Genomic DNA, 25896 nt, shown 5'->3' on the forward strand with positions numbered 1-25896 from the left:
TCCATTTCTATTATTTACTCATACTCAGGTATGCGGCGGGAAACCTAGTTTCCCACCCACCTGAGCCGTTTGAAATCGTCACAGCCCACCTGTATGAATCACCCTATGACCTTTTGTTATAGTGCGAAGCCGAATTCCTGCGTCCAATGGACAATGAGGTTGTAGGGACCATTAGATTGCATTGTGTGAGTAGCATAAAAGACGGGCCTGTGGCATCCAGCTTGCACTTCTCATCAAACGGTTCTCATTGCTGATAATCGGGAAGCTGGATGTCCAGGGGCGCATGCGATCATACCCTTTGTGCGTAAGTTTTTCTCCGTAATCATATTGTCTTACTGTGAGCCAATCTCTCTCTCTCCGTCTCTCTCTCTCTCTCCCTTCTCTTTCTCTCGTATCTCCCATTGACTAGTATTGTATTGTATTAGGTCAGCATAGTATTGTATTGTATTTCTTGTATAGTTATTCGGTTAGGAAGTCTCTGTTATATTGTAGTGTATCATTTGTACTGTGATTCTTTTTGCAAGTATAATAGTTATAATACAGATAATAGGCTTTGGACCCTAAACCAGTATCTGTGTATTTCCTATAGTTTTAAGTGTTCACTTGAGCGTCGGTGACGCTCAAGCAGCTTTGTAGTTAGTCAGGTTACACAAGGTTGCACTTACACCCTGTATTCACATTAAGGTATTCTGTGTATTTCATTGATAAAAGGTTTAGACAAAGGTATAGCGTTGTGAGCGTCTGCGCCGCTGGTGATCTCCTCGTGGTCTCGAGCGTCCGCTACGCCATAGCGAATCATTACTCTAATCATCACCAATAACTTGCTGTCCTGCGATCACTGGGCCGTGAGCGAACGTGACGCTTGAGCGTCTCGCCTACGGCTAAGCGATCGTTACGCAACTAGCGTACCCTTACGGTACTTCTTAAGTAAACAGCGTACTGTGTTCTTAGACTTCATTAAGGGTTGTTTATACGACAAAGGAATTTAACATTGTCAATTGGGGGACTCGTCCTGTCCTTCTCATATCTGCACTAGGTAGATCAGCAGACATTATCCCCCAGCAAAGGGTGGGAGGTTGTCTCGCAGTGCTGACGGGATAAGCGTCTGCTTCACTTAGATAAAGAGTGCTGAAGGAATCCGGGAACCGGAAGTAAGAACAAAACGCTTGTGTCTTTTAAAACTGTTTATTTTTCTTCTGTCTTGCGTATATACGCACGCATACATATATATATATCTGCATTTCTTTTCCATCTGTGTATTTCATAAATTTCGTATATCACTATTCCTGTTTGCCAATTTTTATAGTTGATAGAAAGTGCAAAAAAAAAGATTTGCTGTTATTTCATAATAGAGGTAATAGTTAAAAGTGTAGACAAACACACAGGTTTGCCTGGGAGATAAGGCAAAGCCAGTGGGGTACGCGGTAGATGATCAGGGATCATTTACATTGATAAAAGTATATTGTGTTACGGTGGATCTTTGTTTTGCGTACACGCGTCTCTAACAAAGACTAGCGTACGCAATCCAAAGGCCGACGCACGCAGCGTTCATTACGCAACGTAGCGTCCGGTTACGCCCACGTAGCTCAAGTAACGCAAAGGCGATAAGTAACGCACAGCGGTAGATAACGCGACGCGGTAAATAACGCAAATCTATTTTTGGAAAATTTGAAATTTAGTTTAACAGATCCTGCTCCTAATTGGTAACACAGCTGGGCTAAAGAAAATTTCTGCGCAGAAATAGATATAGAAACGAAAGTGTACATGTGTTGAGTGAGTGTTTTTTTATTACATAAGTTTATAAAACTTAGAGGTTGAACCAAAAAGAAATCGGGTAGGACATACGTGTAAGTGACATATACGGTGGCTAAGGAGGCATCCTTGGTTAAATAAAATATGAGCATTAGAGTATAGCGGATCACAAGGTAACAAGACCAGGAGGTCACAAGGTAACAAGACCAGGAGGTCACAAGGTAACAAGACCAGGAGGTCACAAGGTACAAGAAGGTCCGCTATAAAGGTACAAGAAGCACAACCCCGGGGGTTGGTGCTAAAACCCATATAGGCCATTGGAAGCTCTGGCTGAAGGAATTCACAGCCGCAATTTTCGATTCCATTGATCTCTCAGCACATAACAGGTAGTGCTTATGTACTGAACGATTGTACCGCACGTAATTGTGTGCAGTAGTTAGTAATCTGACCTAATACCATTAGAGTAAAGTGGTCACAAACGCTATTTGTACATTCTGACGTGATTTGTGTAATTTTTTATTTTTAAAGGGAAGTTCGCTGGTCACTCAGGAACTATCTAACAACCTCACCTTTACTGGAAAGAGTAAGTGTCCTGCGGGTAACCCTCATATGTTCCAGTAAATAAAGGTTCACAGGGGCCCTGAGTTGGGTACAGCAGCTCTGGATACAGTGATTGCAGTACTGGCCAACGTGGGCGAGAAGTGAGTGGGGTACTTGGTAAACCGCCACCGCCAGCCTGCCCAGGACATCTTGGTTTGTTTGTAAGGGTTCGCTGAAAACCTTGATATAAAGATCCAAGGAGGAATAAGCAACACCTGCAGATTATGGGGGCCAATTGTTCAGGTAGGGGGCGATCAACCTCGGTTCGGGTTGATTCAGAGAACCGACCAGTCGGGTCGGCAAGATACATCATGTGTGAAAAATACGGAAGTCACACAGAGGTTTTATGTGATGAATGGGAGAGAATGACTGTACAAGACAGGGAGAAATTCCCAAGAATAGGTAGCTTCAGTCCAGAAGTGTTACAAAATTTAAGGAGGAGGATATGTCTCATAAAATCAACAAAGACGAATTCAGCATCATGATTATTTACAGCTGTGGCAACAGGAAGGTGAGATACAGAGAGGTTTGGCTCTGGCGGCGGGATCTGGGGCAGTCAGGAAACTGATCGCCAGAGCCCCGCCACCACCATACATAGCAGGAGAGGAGTTGATTACGGAGAGAAACGCACTGGGTTGTAAAACACAAACACTTAGTAACCCTGTAAATGTTAATGATGTTAACCAAGTAACTCATGCAAGTATTAACCCGTGCAAGTTGTACCCCGTTTTGAACTTTCCTCAGGAGTGTGATCAAGAAGACGATCCAGCAACAATTTCAGCTCTCTCTCTAGCGGCCACCATAGCAGAGACCACAGTAGGCACAGCAACACCCACGAGATTAGCGAAGGCCCCTAGCGGAGGGATAGGTGAGGTCGTGTCAACGGGTAAGTACGGCACCATGCATTATACTGAAACAATTTCACCACAAGTTGTAGAATCTACACAGAATGAGGTTGTTAGAGTTAACCCTGTTAGAGTAATAGCAGTTCCCAATGGGAAAACAGATGTATCAGGAGCCACTCCCATAAGGAACATTGCCATGTACACTCCATTTTCCCGAATGGAATTAAGAACAATAGTGTCTGAATTTCCTGACCCCAGGAAAGACTTAGTTGCTAGCCAAAAATACATCAGGGATCTAGGTAACACTGTAGAACCCAACAACAAGGATTGGCAGATACTGCTAAGAGCTGGTTTACCTTCAAATGTCGACTCAGTTCAATTCTTAGCTGATTGTGGACTAGATAAAGATGTACCACTTTCAGATGTGTACAACAAAGATAACGTAAAAAGGATAAATTTACAGCTAAAGGAGTATTTCCCAGCCGTTGTTAAATGGAACAAAATATTCTCCATTAGACAAAAAGAGTCCGAAACGGCAACAGAATATTTTCATCGGGCACTATTAGAAATGGCAAAGTACACTGGAATAGAAGACATTAGGACCAACCCAAACCACCAAGAAGTAGCAGTATCTGTACTGATGGATGGTTTAAAGGAAACATTAAAGACTAGGGTTCAGACCACGCAACCATGTTGGCGAGGTCTGTCGGTGTCCACATTGAGAGAGGCTGCTATTGATCACGACAGAAACATCACTAGACACAGGGAGTCGCAAAGTGATAAGTTGATGGCAGTAAGTATACAGGCGCTGACCACAAGGCAGCCTGCGTATGTACCACCGAATCCTGTGGGTAAGTCAAGTGTAATAACATGTTTTTCTTGTAACAAACAGGGACACTATGCACGAGACTGTAGAGCAAAGAGTGTACAAAGATCTTTTCAACCCCCTAGACAACGACACGACACACGACATTGGGATCAGGGTCCACAGAGGCGGAGTTTTGAGCCACATACAGGGGAAACAAAAAGATACCCCCCGAACAGAGATTGGCATGCCTCTGGTAGTTCCCAGCTAACTCCCCCACAAGTAGTTGCTGCCAACGGGATTCAGGGAGGTCAGCATACCCAATAGGGGTGTGGCCATACCTGTAATCTGCAGCCAGTGAAATTGATTGCCAGTCTTGGAAGTGAACCAGAGATTGCAATCAATGTAGCTGGTAAAACCTTAAACTTTCTTGTAGACACAGGGGCGGCCAAGTCAGTGATAAATTCGACAGTGGGCATGAGAACCACTGGTAGGACAGTTCCAGCCATGGGAGTAACCGGAGTAGTCCAGCACTACCCTGTTAGCAAACCAGCCGAGATTACAATAGGGCCTTTGCATACCAAGCATTAATTTTTGCTAGCTGCATCGGCACCAACCAATCTCCTGGGAAGAGACTTACTATGTAAAATGGGTTGCGTCATTTATTGTACTCCTGAAGGTGTATTCTTGGACATTCCTGAGAATCACGCTCAGGAAGTACGAGACATGTTAGACTCCCCATCAAAATTAATGTCACATCCCATTATGACAAATAGGAATCCATCCCAAATAGAAGAGATGACATCTCAGATACCAGAGTCACTTTGGACAAAAGATGGACAGGACACTGGATTAATGGCAAACGTAGCTCCAGTAGTTGTACAAGTAAAAGATGGTAGGATAGCTCCAAAAATCCCACAGTATCCTCTGAAGCCAGAGGTGGAGTTAGGAGTTTTCCCAGTAATAGAGCGCTTGCTACAACAGGGCATTCTAGTAAGAACGTCCAGCACAGCAAATAGTCCCATCTTCCCTGTTAAAAAGAGTGGGGGGAGGGGTTACAGGCTAGTGCAGGATCTAAGGGGGATTAACAAAATAGTTGAGAGTCAGTTCCCCGTAGTGCCAAATCCAGCTGTCATCCTAATGCAAATTCCTCCCACTGCCAAATTTTTCACTGTTATTGACCTCTGCTCCGCATTCTTTTCGGTACCTCTGCACCCTGACAGCCAATATTTGTTTGCATTCACATACAGAGGAGTCCAATACACGTGGACTCGGTTACCCCAAGGTTTCATAGACAGTCCAAGTATATTTTCTCAGGCTTTGCATGATTGTTTACAGTCTTTCCAACCGGAGGGTGGATCAGTATTGATACAGTATGTAGATGATTTACTACTGTGTTCAGATTCGCTGGAAACTTCCCTGAAGGATACGAAACAGCTCCTGTTTCATCTTTCAGACACAGGACATAAGGTTTCCAAAGACAAGTTGCAATTATGCCAACCTAAGGTAAAATATTTGGGACACTGTCTAACACAAGGACTGAGACACCTGACCGCTGATAGAATCCAAGCCATTAGAGACATGACACTGCCACAAACCCAGCAACAGATCAGGACGTTTTTAGGAATGTGTGGGTATTGCCGTAATTGGATCCCAGGGTTTTCCATATTGGCGTTACCTTTGCAGGAAATGGTCTCCTCAAACAAACCTGATAGGATCTCGCATACAGACGAATCCGAAACAGCATTTGAGAGACTCAAACAGTGCCTAACGCAGGCGCCAGCACTAGGTATGCCAGACTATGGGAAACCCTTTGAACTATACGGAACAGAAAGTGCTGGTTGCGCAGCAGGTGTACTAACCCAAAAACACGGTGATGCCAGCAGGCCAGTTGCATACTACAGCGCTCAGCTAGACACGGTAGCGCGATCCCTCCCCACATGCTTGCGTAGCGTTGCGGCGATAGCATTGCTAGTGACAAAAAGCGAAGATGTCGTGCTAGGCCACAACCTCACAATCCATACACCACATGCAGTATCTGCCTTATTGAATTCTGCCCAAACCAGACACGTCTCATCAGCAAGGTTTACAAGATGGGAATTGGCATTAATGGCCCCAGTAAACATCACCATAAGGAGATGCAGCGCATTAAATCCTGCGACATTTCTCCCAGGTGTGCCTGGTCAGACACAAAGGGTGGAAGGTGAGAGTGATGGGGAAGGAGGATTTAATACAAAGGAAGATGCACATGATTGTATGGAATATTTGACCCAAAATTTTACCGCAAGGCCTGACATCAGTGACAATCCACTGGAAGATGCAGAACTCACGTTCTACACTGACGGTAGTTGTCATAGACAGTCAGACTCGGGAGACTTGTGTACTGGATACGCAGTCGTAGATGACCAAGACACCATAGAAGCGGAACCGCTAGGTCCACCTCACTCAGCCCAGGTTGCTGAACTGGTCGCCCTAACCAGAGCATGTGAATTGGCTAAGGGTAAGTCAGCCAATATCTACACCGATTCTAGATACGCCTTCGGGGTAGTACATGATTTCGGAGCCCTATGGCGCCTCAGAAATTTCATGACGGCAGCTGGTACACCGATAGCGCATGCAGCTTATATAAAAAGGCTTCTAACAGCGATACAGGAACCCGACAGAGTGGCTGTTATCAAATGTAAAGCACATACATATAGTCAAGACCCAGTGTCACTTGGTAACAGCCGAGCAGACGAAGCAGCTAAGCTTGCAGCTGCTACCCCCATACAGACAGACCACACAACTGATGGTATTTAATACCATCAACACACAGAAGTTGTGTGAGATGCAGAATTTGTGTTCCACACAGGAAAGAGCAGTCTGGAAGGCAAAGGGATATGGCCAGGAGTCCTCAGGGCTCTGGACGGATGGACATGGTAAACCAGTGGCCCCCAGAGCATATCTTCCATGTCTGGCTGAGGCAGCTCATGGGTTGACTCATCTAGGCAGGGAGGGAATGTGCAAATTGGTAAGAGCATACTGGTGCGCCCCAGGATTCTCCTCTCATGCGGGTAAAAGAGCAATGTCATGCCTTACCTGTCTGAGAAAGAATATTGGAAAAGCAATACCTACAGAACCATCCCATATCCCACCTGCCGGCGGCCCTTTCCAGGTAATACAAATTGACTTCATTCAATTACCCCCATGTCGAAATTTGAAATATGTACTTGTTTGTATAGATGTTTTCTCGAATTGGGTCGAAGCATTTCCAGCAGCTACAAATACCGCTATGTTTACAACTAAGAAAATTGTGCAGGAATTTGTATGTAGATATGGTATCCCTAGAATCATTGAAAGTGATAGGGGTACCCATTTTACCGGTGATGTCTTTCAAGGAATGTGTAAATTAATGGGTATTGATAGCAAGCTGCACACTCCATACCGTCCGCAGGCGAGTGCGAAGGTCGAAAGAGTGAACAGCACTATTAAAAATAAATTGAGTAAAGTAATGGCAGAGACAGGATTGACGTGGCCAGAAGCTTTACCCATTGTTTTGTATAGCATCAGAACCACTCCCAGGTCCCCTCTTAACCTGTCCCCTTTTGAAATTCTGTTTGGTCGACAACCGCATGTCATGATTAACCCTCAGGATGATTTGAAATGTAACAATGAAGTAACTGTAAAATACTTGATTAACATGAGTAAGCAGTTGAGGAATCAAAATGATAATCTGAAGTTGGTGATTCCTGATTTACCAGATAGTAATTGTCATGACATTGAACCTGGGGATTATGTAATGATACGAAATTTTCTACGTTCAGGTGGTCTTATTGATAGATGGGAAGGACCATACCAGGTCTTATTGACTAGCACCACAGCATTGAAGGTTGCTGAGAGAGAGACTTGGGTCCATTCATCCCACTGCAAAAAGGTTGCTGATCCAGAGAGGTCCCGTGATAAGGAACAGACGGTAGAGGTTGTATCACTGGAGTGTCTGTTCCAGGGGGACTGAGGCGGCACCTGAGCCTTGAAGACCGAAAGCAGTTGTTGACTCCCTTCCCCCTTTTATTGTTTTTCTCCACTTCCCATCCCCTCTCCCTTAAAATTTCTTTTTCCCCCTTCTCATTCTTCTCTATTTTCTCCTCGAAGATGGACTTGCCCCAAGAGACTGTGATCCGGATTTTGATGTTAACCATGATGTTGACCAGAGCAGTCTGTGCCGGCGAGAGTACCATAGAGGTCGAGAGAGGTTCTGGAATGGGTTCAGATTATGATGATGGAGGCGTAGTTTTCCAAGATCAACCAAACCAACAAGCAAAGGCGAGTATCAGAAAACGATCCGATAGAAGAAATTGTGATGGATTGTTAGCTGAAGAAAACTGTATCTGTAGGCTCTGTGACAATTTGATTGAGGATGGGTGCATAAAGAAATGCCAATCCAGTTTTAATATCCATATAGACCGGCATCCATTGAGTGACTATCACTCCTTAGTGGGTAACGTATTAAACCAAACAGATTGTTGGGTATGCTCTCAAGTACCTCAGGGTCATAGCAAATCAGGGCTAGTACCATTTCCTTTAACGTTAGGGGAGGTACTTGAGCTAAGTGGTGGGAGACCGGTGGACCGGAGGTTTAACATCTCCAGCCCTCCTAGTTTGAAGCTCCACCAATACCATGTGGATAGGTCCCTCATATGTTTTAACATCTCCAATCCCAGAAAACCGGGAAATTGGGAAGTGTCATGGAGCAACCACACCATGACCTTTTCACACAGAGCAGATAGAATGCCTACAGATACAGAGCTTGTACGCCACATAGCCAGTAGAGGAAAATCTTTCCGGTATAGATACACCCTAGGAAATAGAATTACTAGAGTTGGAGACGTATCACCAGGATACTGTGCACATATCGTACAGTCTGATACGTGCATTAAGCAGATGGAAGAATTAGGGTCAGGAGATTTCACATGGAAGGTTTGTAATATGGTAATGTCCTTCTCCGTCCCATATGTTCTCCCCGATGATGCATATTTCATATGCGGGAGAAAGGCGTACAAGTGGCTTGCCCCAAACTCTGAAGGATTGTGTTATATTGGAAAGGTATTGCCTGAAGTGATGACTGTTACACATGACAAAATGAAGGACATACACCGTGGTGCCCAAGCTCCTTATACTCACACTCATTACGAGCACCGAGTTAAAAGACACCTGTCAGAAAGGTTGGAGCATCCGGCCTCTGACCTGATCCATGAATCCACCGGGATTCAGGTTCTGGTGGCGTTAGATTTCACTCGTACCGCTCGAGGAGTGATGAATTATAGATACATCTCTGCGCTTGCAAATTTGTTAGATAATATCACTGAAATGTATGATGACACGTTTAGATACACTGGAAAAGAACTTCAAGCTTATAAAACAGAACTAGTTCAGCATAGGATGGTTCTTAATTATCTTACAGCAGTAACAGGCGGATATTGTGTTACATTGGCAACACAGTACGGCATAAAGTGTTGCACGTATATCACAAATAGCACCGAGGATCCGGTAGAGGTCATAGACCAAAAGATGGACGATATTCTCCAATTAAAATGGGAATTTCGCCGAAAACACAATCTCACCCTTGCCGCTGTAGGTAATGAGCTGACTAGTTGGGTGTCATGGTTGAACCCGCGAAATTGGTTCTCCGGTTTAGGAGACTGGGCTCAAGGAGTCATAATGGATGTTGGAAAGTTTCTCCTATGTATTTTAGGTGTTGTTATATCTATTGGATTGATATTTAGATGCGGGCAGGCTTTAATGAGGTGCAAACAAAGTACAAAAGTGATGAGCTTGAGGAGTGAGGAAACTGTAATTAACCTGGATTTGATTTATGACCCAATGATAGAAACCAGGATGTGATGAAAAATGCGATTATACGGTCCTTTTCTTTCACCTGTTTTTCTGCTTTCTTCCAAGATACAAAGACCCCCTTGGACGAGGAAGTTGACGAGACGCTATACAGACAACAGACAAGCACCAAAGATGAAGTTTTGATAACCTATGATATGGACACTTGATGAACTTTGCCATGGATCCCCAGTTTCCCTAGTATTTTTAAACTCACGCTAGCCCAACATTTTTGTAAATCTGATGGCACTGACAAAGCTATTTGCTCATGCCCAAGGAGCAATACAGCGCAAAGAAGACGACTCTCAACAGATACCGAACAAAACTTCAACGACAGATGTACATTTACCTGACATAGAATATCATTGCATTTTCCATAAGTGTTCTTCATCCTCATCTCTACAACCCTCAGGTAATAACACACATAGTATAGGGAATACAGGCACAGATATCAGCAATCACATACTTCCCCCATTCATGTATCATCAACTAAAATGTGCATCCCCATTTTGTTACAACTGAAAGCCGAAATGAGCTCGGTAAAGTTTGACAGCCCATCCACAGACCTGTACCACGGGATAAGAACGAATTCAAATGTATACTTCGCAATACCTCGAAGCTTGATTTACCACACGTACGGCACGATGATACATGACCCTCCAAACATGGACTCATACACACATGCTTCTGCTTTCTCACTAGGTCATACCCTCTTCACACCTACTCCTCTCTTCTTCCTTACCCAACCATGGAAATGAATTAACCCCTGACTTATATTTTTCTCCCTTTTTTGTTTTGAAGATGGCAGTTATTATTGACTGCCAAAGGGTGGACTGTCAAAGTAAGAAAAATATCCCTATACACGCTGCCATATTTGCACCTCACGCTGGTCCGCGCTGCGCATGCGTGCGCTTTCCCGTGATAGCGCATACCCGCTGATGCGTGCACCCGCTCGCATCGGTATGCGTATTTACGGTAAAGAGTATGTAGTCGTAGCGTGCGACCCAATCGTTACATATTTTCACAATTAATGTAGTTTGTAGACCATGATCCCTTTGATAGATTCTGAAAGTTTGGTTAATATGGAATGTCCCTGAACGGAGGAATCCCTCTTTGTATTGTGCTAAGGGCCTAACAGGAATCATACAGCAGTGTTTGGTACCCATCGGAAGAGTATTTAAATAGCAATATTCCGGTGTTGGTTTGGAGCGTATTAATCGCTCGTGCGGATAGTTATGGACATAAGAAGTTTATGTCCATTTCTATTATTTACTCATACTCAGGTATGCGGCGGGAAACCTAGTTTCCCACCCACCTGAGCCGTTTGAAATCGTCACAGCCCACCTGTATGAATCACCCTATGACCTTTTGTTATAGTGCGAAGCCGAATTCCTGCGTCCAATGGACAATGAGGTTGTAGGGACCATTAGATTGCATTGTGTGAGTAGCATAAAAGATGGGCCTGTGGCATCCAGCTTGCACTTCTCATCAAACGGTTCTCATTGCTGATAATCGGGAAGCTGGATGTCCAGGGGCGCATGCGATCATACCCTTTGTGCGTAAGTTTTTCTCCGTAATCATATTGTCTTACTGTGAGCCAATCTCTCTCTCTCCGTCTCTCTCTCTCTCTCTCTCTCCCTTCTCTTTCTCTCGTATCTCCCATTGACTAGTATTGTATTGTATTAGGTCAGCATAGTATTGTATTGTATTTCTTGTATAGTTATTCGGTTAGGAAGTCTCTGTTATATTGTAGTGTATCATTTGTACTGTGATTCTTTTTGCAAGTATAATAGTTATAATACAGATAATAGGCTTTGGACCCTAAACCAGTATCTGTGTATTTCCTATAGTTTTAAGTGTTCACTTGAGCGTCGGTGACGCTCAAGCAGCTTTGTAGTTAGTCAGGTTACACAAGGTTGCACTTACACCCTGTATTCACATTAAGGTATTCTGTGTATTTCATTGATAAAAGGTTTAGACAAAGGTATAGCGTTGTGAGCGTCTGCGCCGCTGGTGATCTCCTCGTGGTCTCGAGCGTCCGCTACGCCATAGCGAATCATTACTCTAATCATCACCAATAACTTGCTGTCCTGTGATCACTGGGCCGTGAGCGAACGTGACGCTTGAGCGTCTCGCCTACGGCTAAGCGATCGTTACGCAACTAGCGTACCCTTACGGTACTTCTTAAGTAAACAGCGTACTGTGTTCTTAGACTTCATTAAGGGTTGTTTATACGACAAAGGAATTTAACATTGTCAATCCAGTCTGGATGGTGGGAATGAAAATCTGGTAATGTAAACGAGCAAATGTCAATTAACCATTTGCTCCCAAACACTGGAAAAGTGGTTATTTACACAAATTTGTTACGTTTTGGATATAAGTGACCATTTTTGTCCATTTTCTAGTCTTTGAAAGTAAATCATTGATAGTCATTTGCTCACATAGATAAGTGGATTTCCATTCCAACCAGTGTTGGAGAGATGGTCTGCCAGATTATACAGTGCATATCAGAGCCATAACTAGACTTTTTGTTTCCTGTGGCAGAGAGAATTATCGCACCCCCCCCCCCCCCCCATTTTTCCAATATGGACAAAAGGCGCATGCCTCGTGGGGAATGGGCATAACCAGATTGATCTCAGAGAAAACACGAGATATGAAGATATATCTAGTATACTTTGTACACGATAGATACATGCTTTATTAAATAACACATTTCAATAAACTGCCATACCCAGGATTCAAACCTATAACCTGTTGAATTCTAATCACCTTACCCATTGAGCTTTTTGATCCTGCATAAAAATTATGAACATTATATGAAGCTATTAGTACTTTGCCAAAAAAAAAAAAAAAACTATGGCCCTCATTCCGAGTTGATCGGTCGCAATGCGAATGTAGCAGAGTTACACACGCTAAGCCGCCGCCTACTGGGAGTGTATCTTAGCTTCTTAAAAGTGCGACCGAAGTAATCGCAATATTGCGATCACAAACCTCGTAGCAGTTTTGGAGTAGCTTCAGACTTACTCTGCCTGTGCGATCAGTTCAGTGCTTGTCGTTCCTGGTTGACGTCACAAACACACCCAGCGTTCGCCCAGGCACTCCCACCGTTTCTCCGGCCACTCCTGCGTTTTTTCCGGAAACGGTAGCGTTTTCATCCACACGCCCCTAAAACGCCGTGCTTCCGCCCAGTAACACCCATTTCCTGTCAATCACATTACGATCGCCGGAGCGATGAAAAAGCAGTGAGTAAAATTACTTTCTTCATAGCAAAGTTACTTGGCGCAGTCGCAGTGCGAACATTGCGCATGCGTACTAAGCGGATTTTCATTGCGATGCGATGAAAAATACCGAGCGAACAACTCGGAATGAGGGCCAATAAGCATTGCTATTCAGCAGATCCATGCAGTGTGCAGCCACCTATCCAATCTCCTGCAGCCACAATGTAGATTTTATCACAAAGTACAAGGTGAGCTCCAAATGGAATTCTCTAGCTTAAAATAATACCTTTCTATGCAAGGGGGGGGGGGGGTGCGCGGAGGGTCCCAGCAATTGGCAGACACAGCATCTGCAGGGAGATACACCATTGCCAGCAGCAGACAGTCAGAATGACAGATCAGGGTGAATATATAAGAGATATGGAGGTGACCATGGTATATGGCTGGCCAAGGGACGCTAACTCATGTACCCCTATACCGCTGAGGTTGGCCACCAAGGACAGACCTGTCCCCTTTACACATGTAATAACCTCTTCTGCTGCCCTCTCTGCATCTCCAATTGCCCATCGCTTCCCTTTGCTAACAGTCCACATAGTTTCCCCATCTCATGATCTGCCTCCTCACCACCACTTTCATCTCTACGAAACATGCGCATATCATACAAGATCCCATCATGCACACGTAGGTCTGAGAGACACCAGAGAAAGGTTGGATGAGATGTACAGGCACCAGTGACACCGCAGAGTTCATAGTGACTGCGGTGGAGAGGAGCCGCAGCAGGACAATACACCAGACCTGGGAGCAAGGACCTGCGCCAGTCAGGAGGAGAAGAACTATTAAACAGGAGGTTAGCGCATCCTGCCCTAAATACACCAGACTCGTCAAGTCACTGTTGCCAGAGTCTCAAACAATGACTCTGAACCTCTAAGCACACTATTTGACTGTCCACACCCTGCTGTGCCCATTACCCATCTCCTCCACCACCCTCAACACTAACCCACACATCATTCACCCACATGAGGCACCCACCCACCCCACACTGCAGCAACACCCTCACACCTGCCCCTCCACCAAACACTCCACCCTCTTCAACCCCATCAACAGAACCACTCCTGCCACCACTTCCACAACACAGTCACACTCACTACCCAAATCCCCTGCCCCATCCAACAAAAACCCACAACTCCTCCTTAACCCCTACCCCGGCTGCAACACCAACTCAACCAACCCAACAACCACAGCTCACACATAACCACCCCTCCACCACCCTTGGTACCCCCACACCTCTGCGTCTCCCTCACACCCACCATTCCCCCCTCCCCCCCCCCCACCAACCACAGCACCTACTAGGTAATTCATTGTGCTCTGCATGCACTGTTCACTCCATCACAAGGGCCTACGCACCCAAGGGCGTGCAAGGTTTAATGGGACGTAGCCACTTGCGATGGTGTGAAGAGTGCCCATAGGGCAAGATGATCACCTAGTAACTGATAATTGTCAAGTGCCACCAACAGTGCCCACTACCCTGCAGCACTATTTGCTGTGCCATCTCTGCATACACCTGGTTACGGCCCTGCGCCATACCCAGCTTTACCAATGGATCTATGTCCCTGGAAGGCTTTATTACCCATGTACATTATGACTGAAGATTCCAACAAATTATTTATTATGTTACTATTAAAGTTGGATGCATTCTAATATTTTCTGTCCAATCTAGCTGTTTGGAACAAAAATCTACTAATATCTGGGAGTAAATGACAACTATTTGCTCCAAAAGTAGAATAAAAATAAAAATTACAATAAAGGTAGTTTGGATAAATTAGCCAAATGAAATGGATTTAACCAATTTATCTAAATGACCATTTTTGGATGTTTTCCAGTGTTTGGGAGCAAATGGTCAATCATTTGCTGCCACATATTACCAGAAATTTGTTTCAAGTAGAAAAAAAATTGGCCAGATAATCAAAGTGTGGATCCAGTTTAAAGGGCTGTATTCACAGCCCGATTTGGGGAGCGATGTGCTGAGCGTGCTCATTTCACCCAGCAGGTGAAATGAGCGACCTGCTAGATTGAACCTGCATGCAGGCAAATCTAGCACCAGCAAAAGCGATGCACGGGGCCACGCATCGCTATCTCTGTAGGGGTACACACGGAGTGATCACTGCTTTAAATCTAAGCAAACTAGTCAGATTGCTTAGATTTTAAGCAGCGATCGCTCTGTGGAGTACCCCCTTAAGAGATGAGAGTCATACAACTATAACGACTTATGAGTAACTACAGCAGCTCCGTACCTTGTGACTTTGAGAAGAAACACCAGTTAACTCCAGGAATGCTGGAGTCAAAGCAACAACTCCTCTTCTTACATTCAGAAGCACTTATTGTGGGGTAGCCGCAATCCCTTCTGCTGTATGGTTCCACGTTACATTGTTTCTTGTCACTTGCTGTTGATACAGTAAGGAAACATCCAGAAATTACAGCATCTTAATTTCTTTTTATAATACGGGGCAATTTACTGTAGCTAGATCACAGGGCAATTTAGCTCCTTTGGTCAACTGATCATTTGGGTTCAGCTGGGTTAAAACAAAGTATAATTTTTTTTAGGAACAGTTAATCAGACAGTTGAGCAAACTGAACAACAGCTGATAACAGGAAATTTCTACTTAAACAATGGCATTTTCTTATATACTGTCTGGCCATGGCCAAGAATAAGTTATACACAAGATAAACTCTTAGAGCTACTGTATGGACCTTATCCATGTTTGTGCTCCATCAAATCTTTAAACAATAGCACTACATGCTCCCAATCTACCACTGCCCTCTATACTCTACCTGTGCTTTTGGGGTAAAAACACCATTTAACCCCTGGAACACCTGAATTAAAGCAGCAGCCTCTGGAATAACATTCCATAGCACTTATCCCGGGAAAACCACAATCTTCACGCTCTTTGATGTCCACACTACATTGCTGTTCACTTGGATGGAGCAGAGCGCACAACACCAGGACATAGGAAATACTACAATGCATTATGAGAAAGCTGTGAGCACTACTGCACGGCCTTTGACAGGGCCAAATACATAGAGCCTAATTCAGAGGTGACCGCAGCAGCAAATTTATTAGCTAATGGGAAAAACCATGTACACGGCAGGGGGTGTATATAATATATGCAGAGAGCGTTAGATATGGGCGGGGTGTGTTCAAATGGAAATCTAAACTGCAGTGTAAAAATATAACAGCCAGTATTTACCATGATCAGAAACAATAAAACCCACCCAAATCTCTCTACAAATGTTATATCTCCCCCCCCCCCCGAATCGCACATGGTTTTGCCCATTACCTAACACATTTGCTGCATCTAGAAGTTATAGCAGCTCAATGTTTCTTTTTACAGAAGGCTCAGCAACTTGAATTACTTTAGTGAAATACTGTAATCATAACAGTTACAGGGATAAGTCCACATATTGTAGGTAGATTTATTGTTAGTGGTTAAATGCCAAAATTAAACCCTAAGGCATAGTTTCCAAATGCTGTCATTGCAGTCCAGGTTTTAAGGATATCATGCTTGAGCACAGGTGACTTAATTAGTACTTCGATCAATGTGAATTAACCATCTGGACTCAACCATGGTTATCCTTAAAACCTGGAGGTCTATTTACTAAAGTTACATTTTGGATGATTTCAGACTGATTTAAGATCGATCTTAATCGACGTTGGGCTTCCAGGTAGAAAAAAACACACACAATTACTAACATTTAAAAATTTATATTAAAAAAATCATCTATACGTAAATGTTTGTTTTAACCTTGGGAGCCCAACATCGATTAAGATCTTGATCTGAAATTAACCAACATTGACCAAAATCAACCTTTAGTAAATATACCCCGTGCACTGTAATGAAACTTTACCCTAAGAGGCTGATTCTGAGTTTGGAGCAAACAAATAAGCTACTAACTTTGTATATGGAACAAACCATGTTGCACTGCATGGGGGGTCATTCAGGTGCGGACGCAAAGTGACGGTTGTACGCATATCGATCCATGATTTCACACTGCACATGTATATAAGACATAGGGTCTAATTCAGTTTGGATCGTAATACGCGTTCCAACCGCAAAAACTACGAAGAAGATGCAGTCGTATACGCAGGGTCCATCCTGTGCGTGTACCTACATTTTCTCCGGGGACCCCGCAGAAAATGCGAATGCCTCTGCCTGTCAATCAGTAGGGGGCATAGCTTCGCAGGTATGTCATGATCATGAGCCATGTCTCCCATTTCTGTCATTATAGTTGCTCTGTGAGCTGCTGGCTATGCCCCAGCCCCTCTGTCTCCCGTGAATAGACAATGGGGCTTATTCAGACCTGATCGCTGCAGTTCATTTTCGCCCAGTGGGCAATCAGGTCTGAACTGCGCATGCGTATGCGCCATTATGCGTAGGTGCGACGTTCCACAGCAACGTGGAGCGACGGGCATCGACGGATGGTGCAACAAATCCGATCGCACCGGAGATCGCAAGAAGATTGAAAGATTGTGTATGCTCCCTCTGATTGTATACAATGTCAGATATCTTTTGTTCTACACTTGAGAGCAGAAGATAGCTGACAAGCCTGCATGCTCCGGGATGTGGGTGGATGCGGTCACAGTACAGTGTGTATGTACTGACGATATATCATATGTGATGTCGCATCTGCCAGACATTGAACAGTGTGTACCCAGCCTTAGGCACTAATTCTGGGTGGACAGAAAAGCAAAAAGGAGCAAGTAAGTTTGAGTCTTGGCAAAACCATGCTGCACTGCAGGTGGGGCAGATGTAACGTGCAGAGAGATTTAGATTTGGGAGGGGGAATGTCCTAGCATAACTGTAAATTGCAGTGTAATACTGTAATTCAGCTGTGCAGCATTTGTGGCTAAATGTAAAAGCAGCCAGTATTTACCCTGCATGCAAAACAATAAATATATTTGCACATACCTCCCAACTGTCACAATGTTTGCGGGACAGTCGATTTTTTTGGGAATGTCCAGCTAACCCAAACAAAACCCCCCCAAAGGGGGGGGGGGAGTTGTAAGGCTCCCTGTAACTTGTTGTTCTGCAAAAGTGCACATTGGGGGTAATTCACATTAGATCGCTAGGGTGTGTTTTTTTCATCCCTGCGATCAGGTAGTCGCTGCCTACAGGGGAAGGGGGAAGCTTGTGTATTTTCCATAATCAGGTCCTCAGTCTTTTGTCTGTAGCTAGTTCCAACTGGTAGATCACAAATCCAATGCACAACAAATAACATTGGGGGTCATTCTGACCCGATCGCAGCGTGCTTTCATTCGCACAGCTGCGACCGAGTCACTACTGTGCATGTGCAGGGGCCGCAATGCGCACGCGTGTCATTGCCCAGAAACGGCCATTGCCGGGCAATGACGCTGACAGCAGAAAAGCGGTCGCAGCGGCGATCGCAAGAAGATTGACCGCAGGAAGGTGTTCAGGGGCGTCAACTGAGCGTTGGAGACCATTTTCATGGAGTGGTAAGAAAAAAACAGGCATGTCCAGGCAAACGGAGGGCGAATGTCTAACGTCAAAGCTGAGCCCATCATCGCTGGATCCGTCACACAGGGTAAGTATGTCCAGGGCTGGTCTTGTTTTGCAGGAAACTTTTTTAGCATAGCAGGGCTGCACAAGCGATCGCAGCCCTGCTATGCTAAAATATACTCCCCCATAGGCGGAGATTAGTTGATCGCACCAGCAGCAAAAAGTTGCTTGGTGCGATCAACTCGGAATGAGGGCCATTGTTGCTACTCCTGATAAAACTGCTGTTGACAGCTACATGAAATAGAGGCGAGGTTGGCCAGATAGAAGACTCAACGTGCTTGTTCCCCTGAAGATGGAGGTGCAATAGTCAAGTAAGTAACAGATGTAGCCAGAAAAAGGGGGGAGGGACGAAGGGCAAACTGTACCCCGGGCCCCTATCTGTCAGCCCCCCCCCCGGCTGGAGTGCAATGACATAACTAGCTATCCCTCTTGTGCAGCAGCAGAACCAGGCAGCTGGAACACGAGGACAGTATGCAGTGCAGACAGAGACACAGGAGTATCAGGGTTTTTTTTTACATCTGTTTATTGGTTTTTCTGGGAAAATGACATAGAACATAATATAACAGTCCTACTCTACTATAAACAATAGACATAAGCATGGTGTTTGAGGGACACAATGACAACTTTATAATAATAAAATTAAAGGCAAGGCAACCGTAGACAAGACAGACACACGGGGCGGGAGGGGGGGGGGGTGAAGTGTATCAATTAGATAAACAAGCATGTAACAGCACAGGAGGTGCACATGACAGTAACACAGTTGTGAAGGATCAATGCATATGGAAAAGGCATGTTATTATACAATGAGGAAGGAAAAGCGAAGGTCAAAGTACAGTGTCAGAAATTAACTCAAGGGTATTTAACCCCAGCAGGAGACCATAGAGTATACATATGCATATATCTATACAGGAATTATTCTGTAAGGAGACCAAGCGTGGTCGCCCTACCCCAATCATGTGAACCCAGGTATTGATGAATTAAGGAGCGGGATTCTTCATTCAGTGCTTCAATGAAGAGATTCCCATTTACTGTGAAATGAGCGCATAGTAAACAAATCTTCTAAAAGGAGGGATCTAATGTCAAAATAGAGGTTCTGTAACAGTTTCTGCTTTAGTTCCTGGATGGAGGGGGCTGATTTTCCCATCCAATGAATTAGTATTCATTTCTTCGCTAAGGTTAAGGCTAAAATCAGAAAGAGAACTATGCGAGAAGATTTCCCCTGGAGAGGCCAGTCTTCAAAATTAAAGAGTAGGCAGGCAAAGGGGTCAAGCGATAGCTGGAAACCAATGACTGACTTTATATATAGCAAGGTTTTGTTCCAGAATCTATGTATCTTGGAGCATTCCCAGGAATAGTGAAAAAATTTGGCATTAGAAATTCCACATTTTACACAACATCCCGTTTCTCCCACCACCATATATTTCCTTTGTGCAGGGGCCATGTAGGACCTATAAAGAAATTTAAAGTGAACCTCTTGAAGATAGGAAGATTTGAAATAAGAAAAAGAGGCTGTATATATCTTTAATGATCTCTCTGAATTTTCCGAGAGAGTAGGAATATCTATTTTCCAGGCTTTGAAAATGTTTTCGGCATACTAATTTTAAAGTCTATCAAATGTATGTAAATATGTTTCACTCTGTAGGGCTTAGCTATATTAGCTTGAAGGGTGGTGAGAATTGGATTAGGAGAGGACAAAGAATGGGAGGCTACTGGAAGGGATTGGGTGTAATGCCTGAGTTGTAAGTAGAAATAGAAATGGCTATTGGGCAGAGAGTATGTTTGTTGGAGAGATTGAAAAGTCGGGAAGTGGCCACCTGGATCAAAGACCTTGTGCACAAGAAGCAACACTTTCTCCTTCCAGAGTTGGTAGCATGGGTTGTAAAGGGAGGGCGAGAAGTCAGGATTACCCCATATCATGAGATAAGGGGAATACCTGAAATCTTTTTTAAACTTTTTATGGATGCTAATCCAGCAGAAATAGGTGTCTCGAAAGAGAAAGAGAATATTGGTAAATACCTCTCTGGGGATAGCTGAGGCTTTAAGATGTAATAGGGCTGCCGGGGAAAAGGGGTGGAAGACCGCCAAGTCTAGGGAATTGTCAGAATATGTGGACATAGATAGTAGCCAATCACTGGCGTATCTGAAGAATACTCCTAGAGTCTAAGCCTTAAAATCTGGGACTCCGAGCCCTCCTTGGGATCTGGGAAGGATCAGTTTAGAATAGGCTATCCGTGGGCGCTTCCCTTTCCATAGAAAATGAGAGAGAAGGGATTTTATGGTCAAGATGTCTCTATTGTACAAGGCGATGGGCAACATCTGTATGAGATAGAATCATTTGGGGAAAACAATCGATTTGATTGCAGCTGACCTACCCAACAGTGAGAGGGACAAGGGGTTCCATGAGGAGAGGAGCATGTCTATTTTACGAATCATGGGTGTGAAGTTTAGTGAGTACAAAGCATCAGTCCTACCAGGAATGAGTACACCTATTTAATAAAAGATGTTGAGAGTTTAAATTCGAAAAGACAGAGGAGGAAGAAAGGTCAAAAGAATAGGAGCCTATAAGTAGAAGTACTGACTTGTCTACATTGACTTTATATCCGGAGATCCTCCCAAAAGATGACACCAGATCCATGATCCTTGGAAGAGAGTGCAGAGGATCAGTCACAAAAAGCAACATGTCATCTGCGAATAATGATAACTTGATCTCCTGGTAGGAGATCCGGACCCCTTTAAAGTCATGAGAGCGGCGAAGGGCAATGGTTAAGGGTTCTATGGCCATGGCAAACAGAAGGGGGGAAAGGGGACATCCCTGCCTAGTTCCCCTGAATATAGTAAAAGAGTCCGACATATGGCCATTACAAAGGATTTGGGAGGAGGGGTTAGTGTAGAGTTTGAATACAGGAGATATAGAAAGAAGGGAGACCAAAGCGAGACATACATGAATATAAATGGGGCCACTGTACTAGATCAAAGGCCTTCTCCGCATCTAATGAAACTAACACACCTGGGGGGGTAATCCCCTGAGAATTTTGGAGATGTTGGATCACAGAAATCACCTTTCGTACATTAAGGACCGAGTGTCTGCCCCGGATGAATCCAGTCTGGTCAGGATGTATGATGGATGGAAGGACCTCCTGGAGCAGGTCAGATTGTATCTTCGCTAGTATCTTATAGTCAGAATTGAGGAGAGAAATAGGCCTGTATGAGACTGGCTTTGGTAAATCTCTGTCAGGTTTAGGAATGACTTTAATATACGCAGAATTAAAATACAGAGGGGCATTTCCCAATTTAAGGATATGATTAAAGGTGGCTACTAAGGTGTCCACGATCTCCAAACGTAGGGCCTTGTAAAAACTACCACTGGACCCATCTGGCCCATGGGCCTTACTTGGTTTTAATGATTTAATAACGCGTGAAACCTCCCCAGGTGTGATAGGGGCGTACAAGACCTCCTGCTGCTCAGCCGAAATAGTAGGAATCGTCAGGGAAGGCCATACCATGGTCTGGTCAGAGGAGGAAGAGAGAGAGGGAGTATGAGATGAATCAGGAGGAGATATCAAATCAGAATAGAAAGTTTTCATAGTGTCTGCTATCTGTTTATTTGAGGAAGTTAAGGATCCGTCAGATTGACGGAGGGGGTGGACTTCCGCAGCAAGGTTAGAGCTTTTAAGATATTGGAAAGGAGTTTACCTTTTTTATTTCAGAATCGGTGGTAGCAATAATTTATATGGTATAAGTATTTGTTGCCTCTCTTGTTGAGGAATTCAGTGAAATGGGTGTTGGCTAAAATGTAGGCCGATTTGGTTGTTGGGTTAGGGTTGTGTTGGAAGGAGGAGAAGGTTGCGGTGAGGGTGCATTGCAAGGAAAGGTACGAGCCCGCATATGCCTTATTCAATTGGGACATATAAGAAATGATATTACCGCGGAGGACTGACTTGGCGGTTTGACAATATAGGGGAGGGTCAGATATAGCACTAGTATTGTTATCAGCTGCAAAGCTTTTCCAGCTATTAGACAGCAAGGATTTAAATTCCAGAGAGGAAAGAAGGTGAGAGGGGAAACGCCAGGGAGTTTGGGAGGGTTGATCATCTGATGTGTCCATCTCAAACCATAGTAGGGCATGATCGGAGATGGTGATCGGTTCAATTTCCACTGAGGTTATTCTTGTGAACAAGGTCGCGGATGCCATAAGGTGGTCTATTCTAGAAGAGGTGCCATAGGCAGCTGAGAGACATGTATATTCACGTGAGGTAGGGTTATTGGATCTCCATATATCCACTAAGGACAACTGGGAGGTGAACTGTGAAATACCCAGCCTAGGCAAGCTTTTGGTGGGTCGATGGGGGTTAGGGGGGAGGATTTATCTAAGGAGGAATCAGAGATAAGATTAAAGTCTCCACAAATTATAAGAGGCTCGTCAATGTACGGAATTAATTTAGCAATAAGTGTAAGGAAGAAGTCCTTTGAATAAACATTGGGGGCATATATGTTACAAAGAGTGTAGACTTGGGAATGTAGAGTCAATCTAGTGATAGTGTACCTGCCATCTGGGTCAGAGAACGAGTGAAGTAAGGTGTAGGGGATGTTTCGCTTAATAAGTATGGCCACTCCACGGTCTTTAGAGTTAAAAGATGCCTTTCTAAAAGGGCCCCCTGCCACACCACAGATCGGATCTCTCTTCAATCCGATCTGCGGTGCTGCGCTCACGAGCCCCGGCTCCCCGCTGCCCTGTCCCTCCTCCTCCTTCAGTTCAGCGTGCGGCGCGCCAATGACTGAGCCGCAGGCTTGCTGAGCCGGACAGCAATTGGACAGCTGAGCCGTCGCTCAGCTGCGCTGACAACAGCTCTAAGAAGAGTGCTCTAACAGCTGTAGTCAGGGCAGCTGAGCGACGGCTCAGCTGTCCAATTGCTGTCCGGCTCAGCAAGCCTGCAGCTCAGTCATTGGCGCGCCGTACGCTGAACTGAAGGAGGAGTGATTCTTAGCAATGTGGATATATTTTTTTAGTCCATCTGGGCCCCCTGCTCTTTGGTGCCCCAGGCCTCCCGGGGCCTTAATCCGGCTCTGGGAAGGGGGGTGCCGCTCACTTCACACAGCGGTGAAGTGAGCGACCCGCTAGATTGAGCCTGCATGCAGGCTCAATCTAGCACTGGCGATAGCGATGCGCGCTATCGCTGGAGGGGCATACACATGACAGATCTGTGCTTAAAATCTAAGCAATCTAGTCAGATTGCTTAGATTTTAAACACGAATCTCTCCGTGTGTACCCCCCTTTAAGGGGGGTACTCACAGAGCGATCGCTGCTTAAAATCTAAGCAATCTGACTAGATTGCTTAGATTTTAAGCAGGATCCCTCCGTGTGTAGCCCCTACAGCGATAGCGATGCACAGCCCCGCGCATCGCTATTGCTGGTGCCAGATTGTCCTGTCGTGCAGGCCAATCTAGCAGGCCGCTCATTTCACCCTCCAGTTGAAATGAGCGCCCCCGCCTCCCCGCACGCTCAGCACACATCTCTCCCACATCGGCCAGTGAGTACTGGCCTTAACTCTATACAGACAATTTGCAGTATAATAAAAATAACTTGCTTATCAGTAGATCATTTCTATTATACTTTTTTGTCATAATTAAAACAGAAGTTTATTTATCTTCATAAAGGGAATTCTAGCATTCATGTGCATTGCTGTTGCCTGGGATCCTTTTTCTATAGAGTTTGATTGTGGTCATTCCCTCAGTATTCCTGTCTGTCTAGTCCGTGCCCCACTATAGATGCTGCACTCTCTGCACTCTCTGTTACTGACATCTGTCCTTACTCTAATCTCTGTACCTTTGACCTCAGTTGTTATTTCTCTTAAGATGCTTCCACCAATCACTTTTTTTTTGTTTCCTGGCTACAATTATCCTCTATACAGGGCTATTTCTAGACAAAAGTGCCTCTTCCCCCCATAGACATTGTAAAATGTAAACAGTAGCGCGTGCCCTAAGGGTGTGTGTGTCCTCTCTATAATGGGAGTGGCCTAAAATACAATTGGCATGGCCTTGCAGGAAAAGACTACCTTACACCCCAGTCTTTGACCCTGCACCCCCTAATATTAGCCACCACATGAAAAACAAAATTCCACCATGCTATGCCCTGCACAGTAATGCCCCCTGCACCATATTATGCCCCACACTGTATTGCCTCTTGCACCATATTAGGTCTCACACAGTAATTCCCCTTGCACCATATTATGCCCCACACTGTATTGCCTCTTGCACCATATTAGGTCTCACACAGTAATGACCCTTGCACCATATTATGCCCCACACTGTATTGCCTCTTGCACCATATTAGGTCTCACACAGTAATGACCCTTGCACCATATTATGCCCCACATAGTAATGCCCTTTGTTCCATATGCTCCACACAGTAATACCCCTTGCACCATATTATAACCCACACTTACACCCTGCCATGTTACTTTAATATATGACTCACATAATCATGCCCCTGCTTATTGTCAAGGGGTTTCATGCTGCCGCCACCTTCCTCTTGCTACAGCAGTGATTTGCATGCACCCCCTCCCCACCCGCTGCATGGCAGTGGCCCTGCAGTCTCGACACTTCTGGGAACCACTGTTTGCTTCTACCTTTAGTTAATGTCCCTCCCAAAATGGCTGCCACCTCCTCTACAGAGCCGACGCCACCATTAGGCATCTTTAGGCAGCTGCCTATGGGCGCTGGCCACCATGCAAGGGGACGCGGTGCACTAATTGGGGTTCCCCGTCACTCTACGAAGAAAACGACACCCAAAAAAGTTAAATCGACCTTTTGACCTGTCGACATTGCACATGTCGACCTAATGACCCTGTCGACCTGTACACCCTGTCGACATAGTGCATGTCGACCATTAGTGGTCAACCCAATGCATGTCGACCTAATGTGTGTCGACCCAACGACCCATACCCGTTCCTTTTACCCTGTTCTGAATGACCGGAAGTTCGTACTTGGCGTTCATTGGTGTTTGGTGGTGGGGATTGCTTATAAATTGGTGTTTTTCTTATGTGTTGTGCTTGAAAAAAGCTCAATAAAGAGCTGAAATGTCGCTCTAAGCCACAGTCTCCATGTTTCTTTTCTACAATACACCATGACAGCCACCTATGCAGGGCCGTAACTAGGTGTGTGCGGAGGGGGCACCGCACACAGTGCAGGCGTCCTGAGGACGGAACTGGCTATATAAACAGCACCTTCCCAACCTCTAT

At 44.8% G+C, this 25896-nt stretch overlaps 1 protein-coding gene across 3 annotated transcripts in view; it reads right to left on the minus strand.

Annotated features, from left to right (window-relative positions):
- LOC135050133 (integumentary mucin C.1-like) overlaps positions 1 to 16186 on the minus strand; it is a 61300-nt gene extending 45114 nt beyond the window's left edge. For all 3 annotated transcript variants that reach the window (XM_063956312.1, XM_063956313.1, XM_063956311.1), the window contains exons 1-2: positions 15915 to 16186; positions 15377 to 15526 (exon numbers count right to left, since the gene is read on the minus strand). In XM_063956312.1, the coding sequence (XP_063812382.1) occupies positions 15377 to 15526; positions 15915 to 16110 (346 nt within the window). In that variant the 5' untranslated portion in view covers positions 16111 to 16186. The remainder of the gene's footprint in view (positions 1 to 15376; positions 15527 to 15914) is intronic.
- Positions 16187 to 25896: the final 9710 nt, after the last annotated feature.

Source organism: Pseudophryne corroboree, chromosome 2 (assembly GCF_028390025.1).
Source record: "Pseudophryne corroboree isolate aPseCor3 chromosome 2, aPseCor3.hap2, whole genome shotgun sequence".
In the NCBI taxonomy this organism is placed as follows: Eukaryota; Metazoa; Chordata; class Amphibia; order Anura; family Myobatrachidae; genus Pseudophryne; species Pseudophryne corroboree.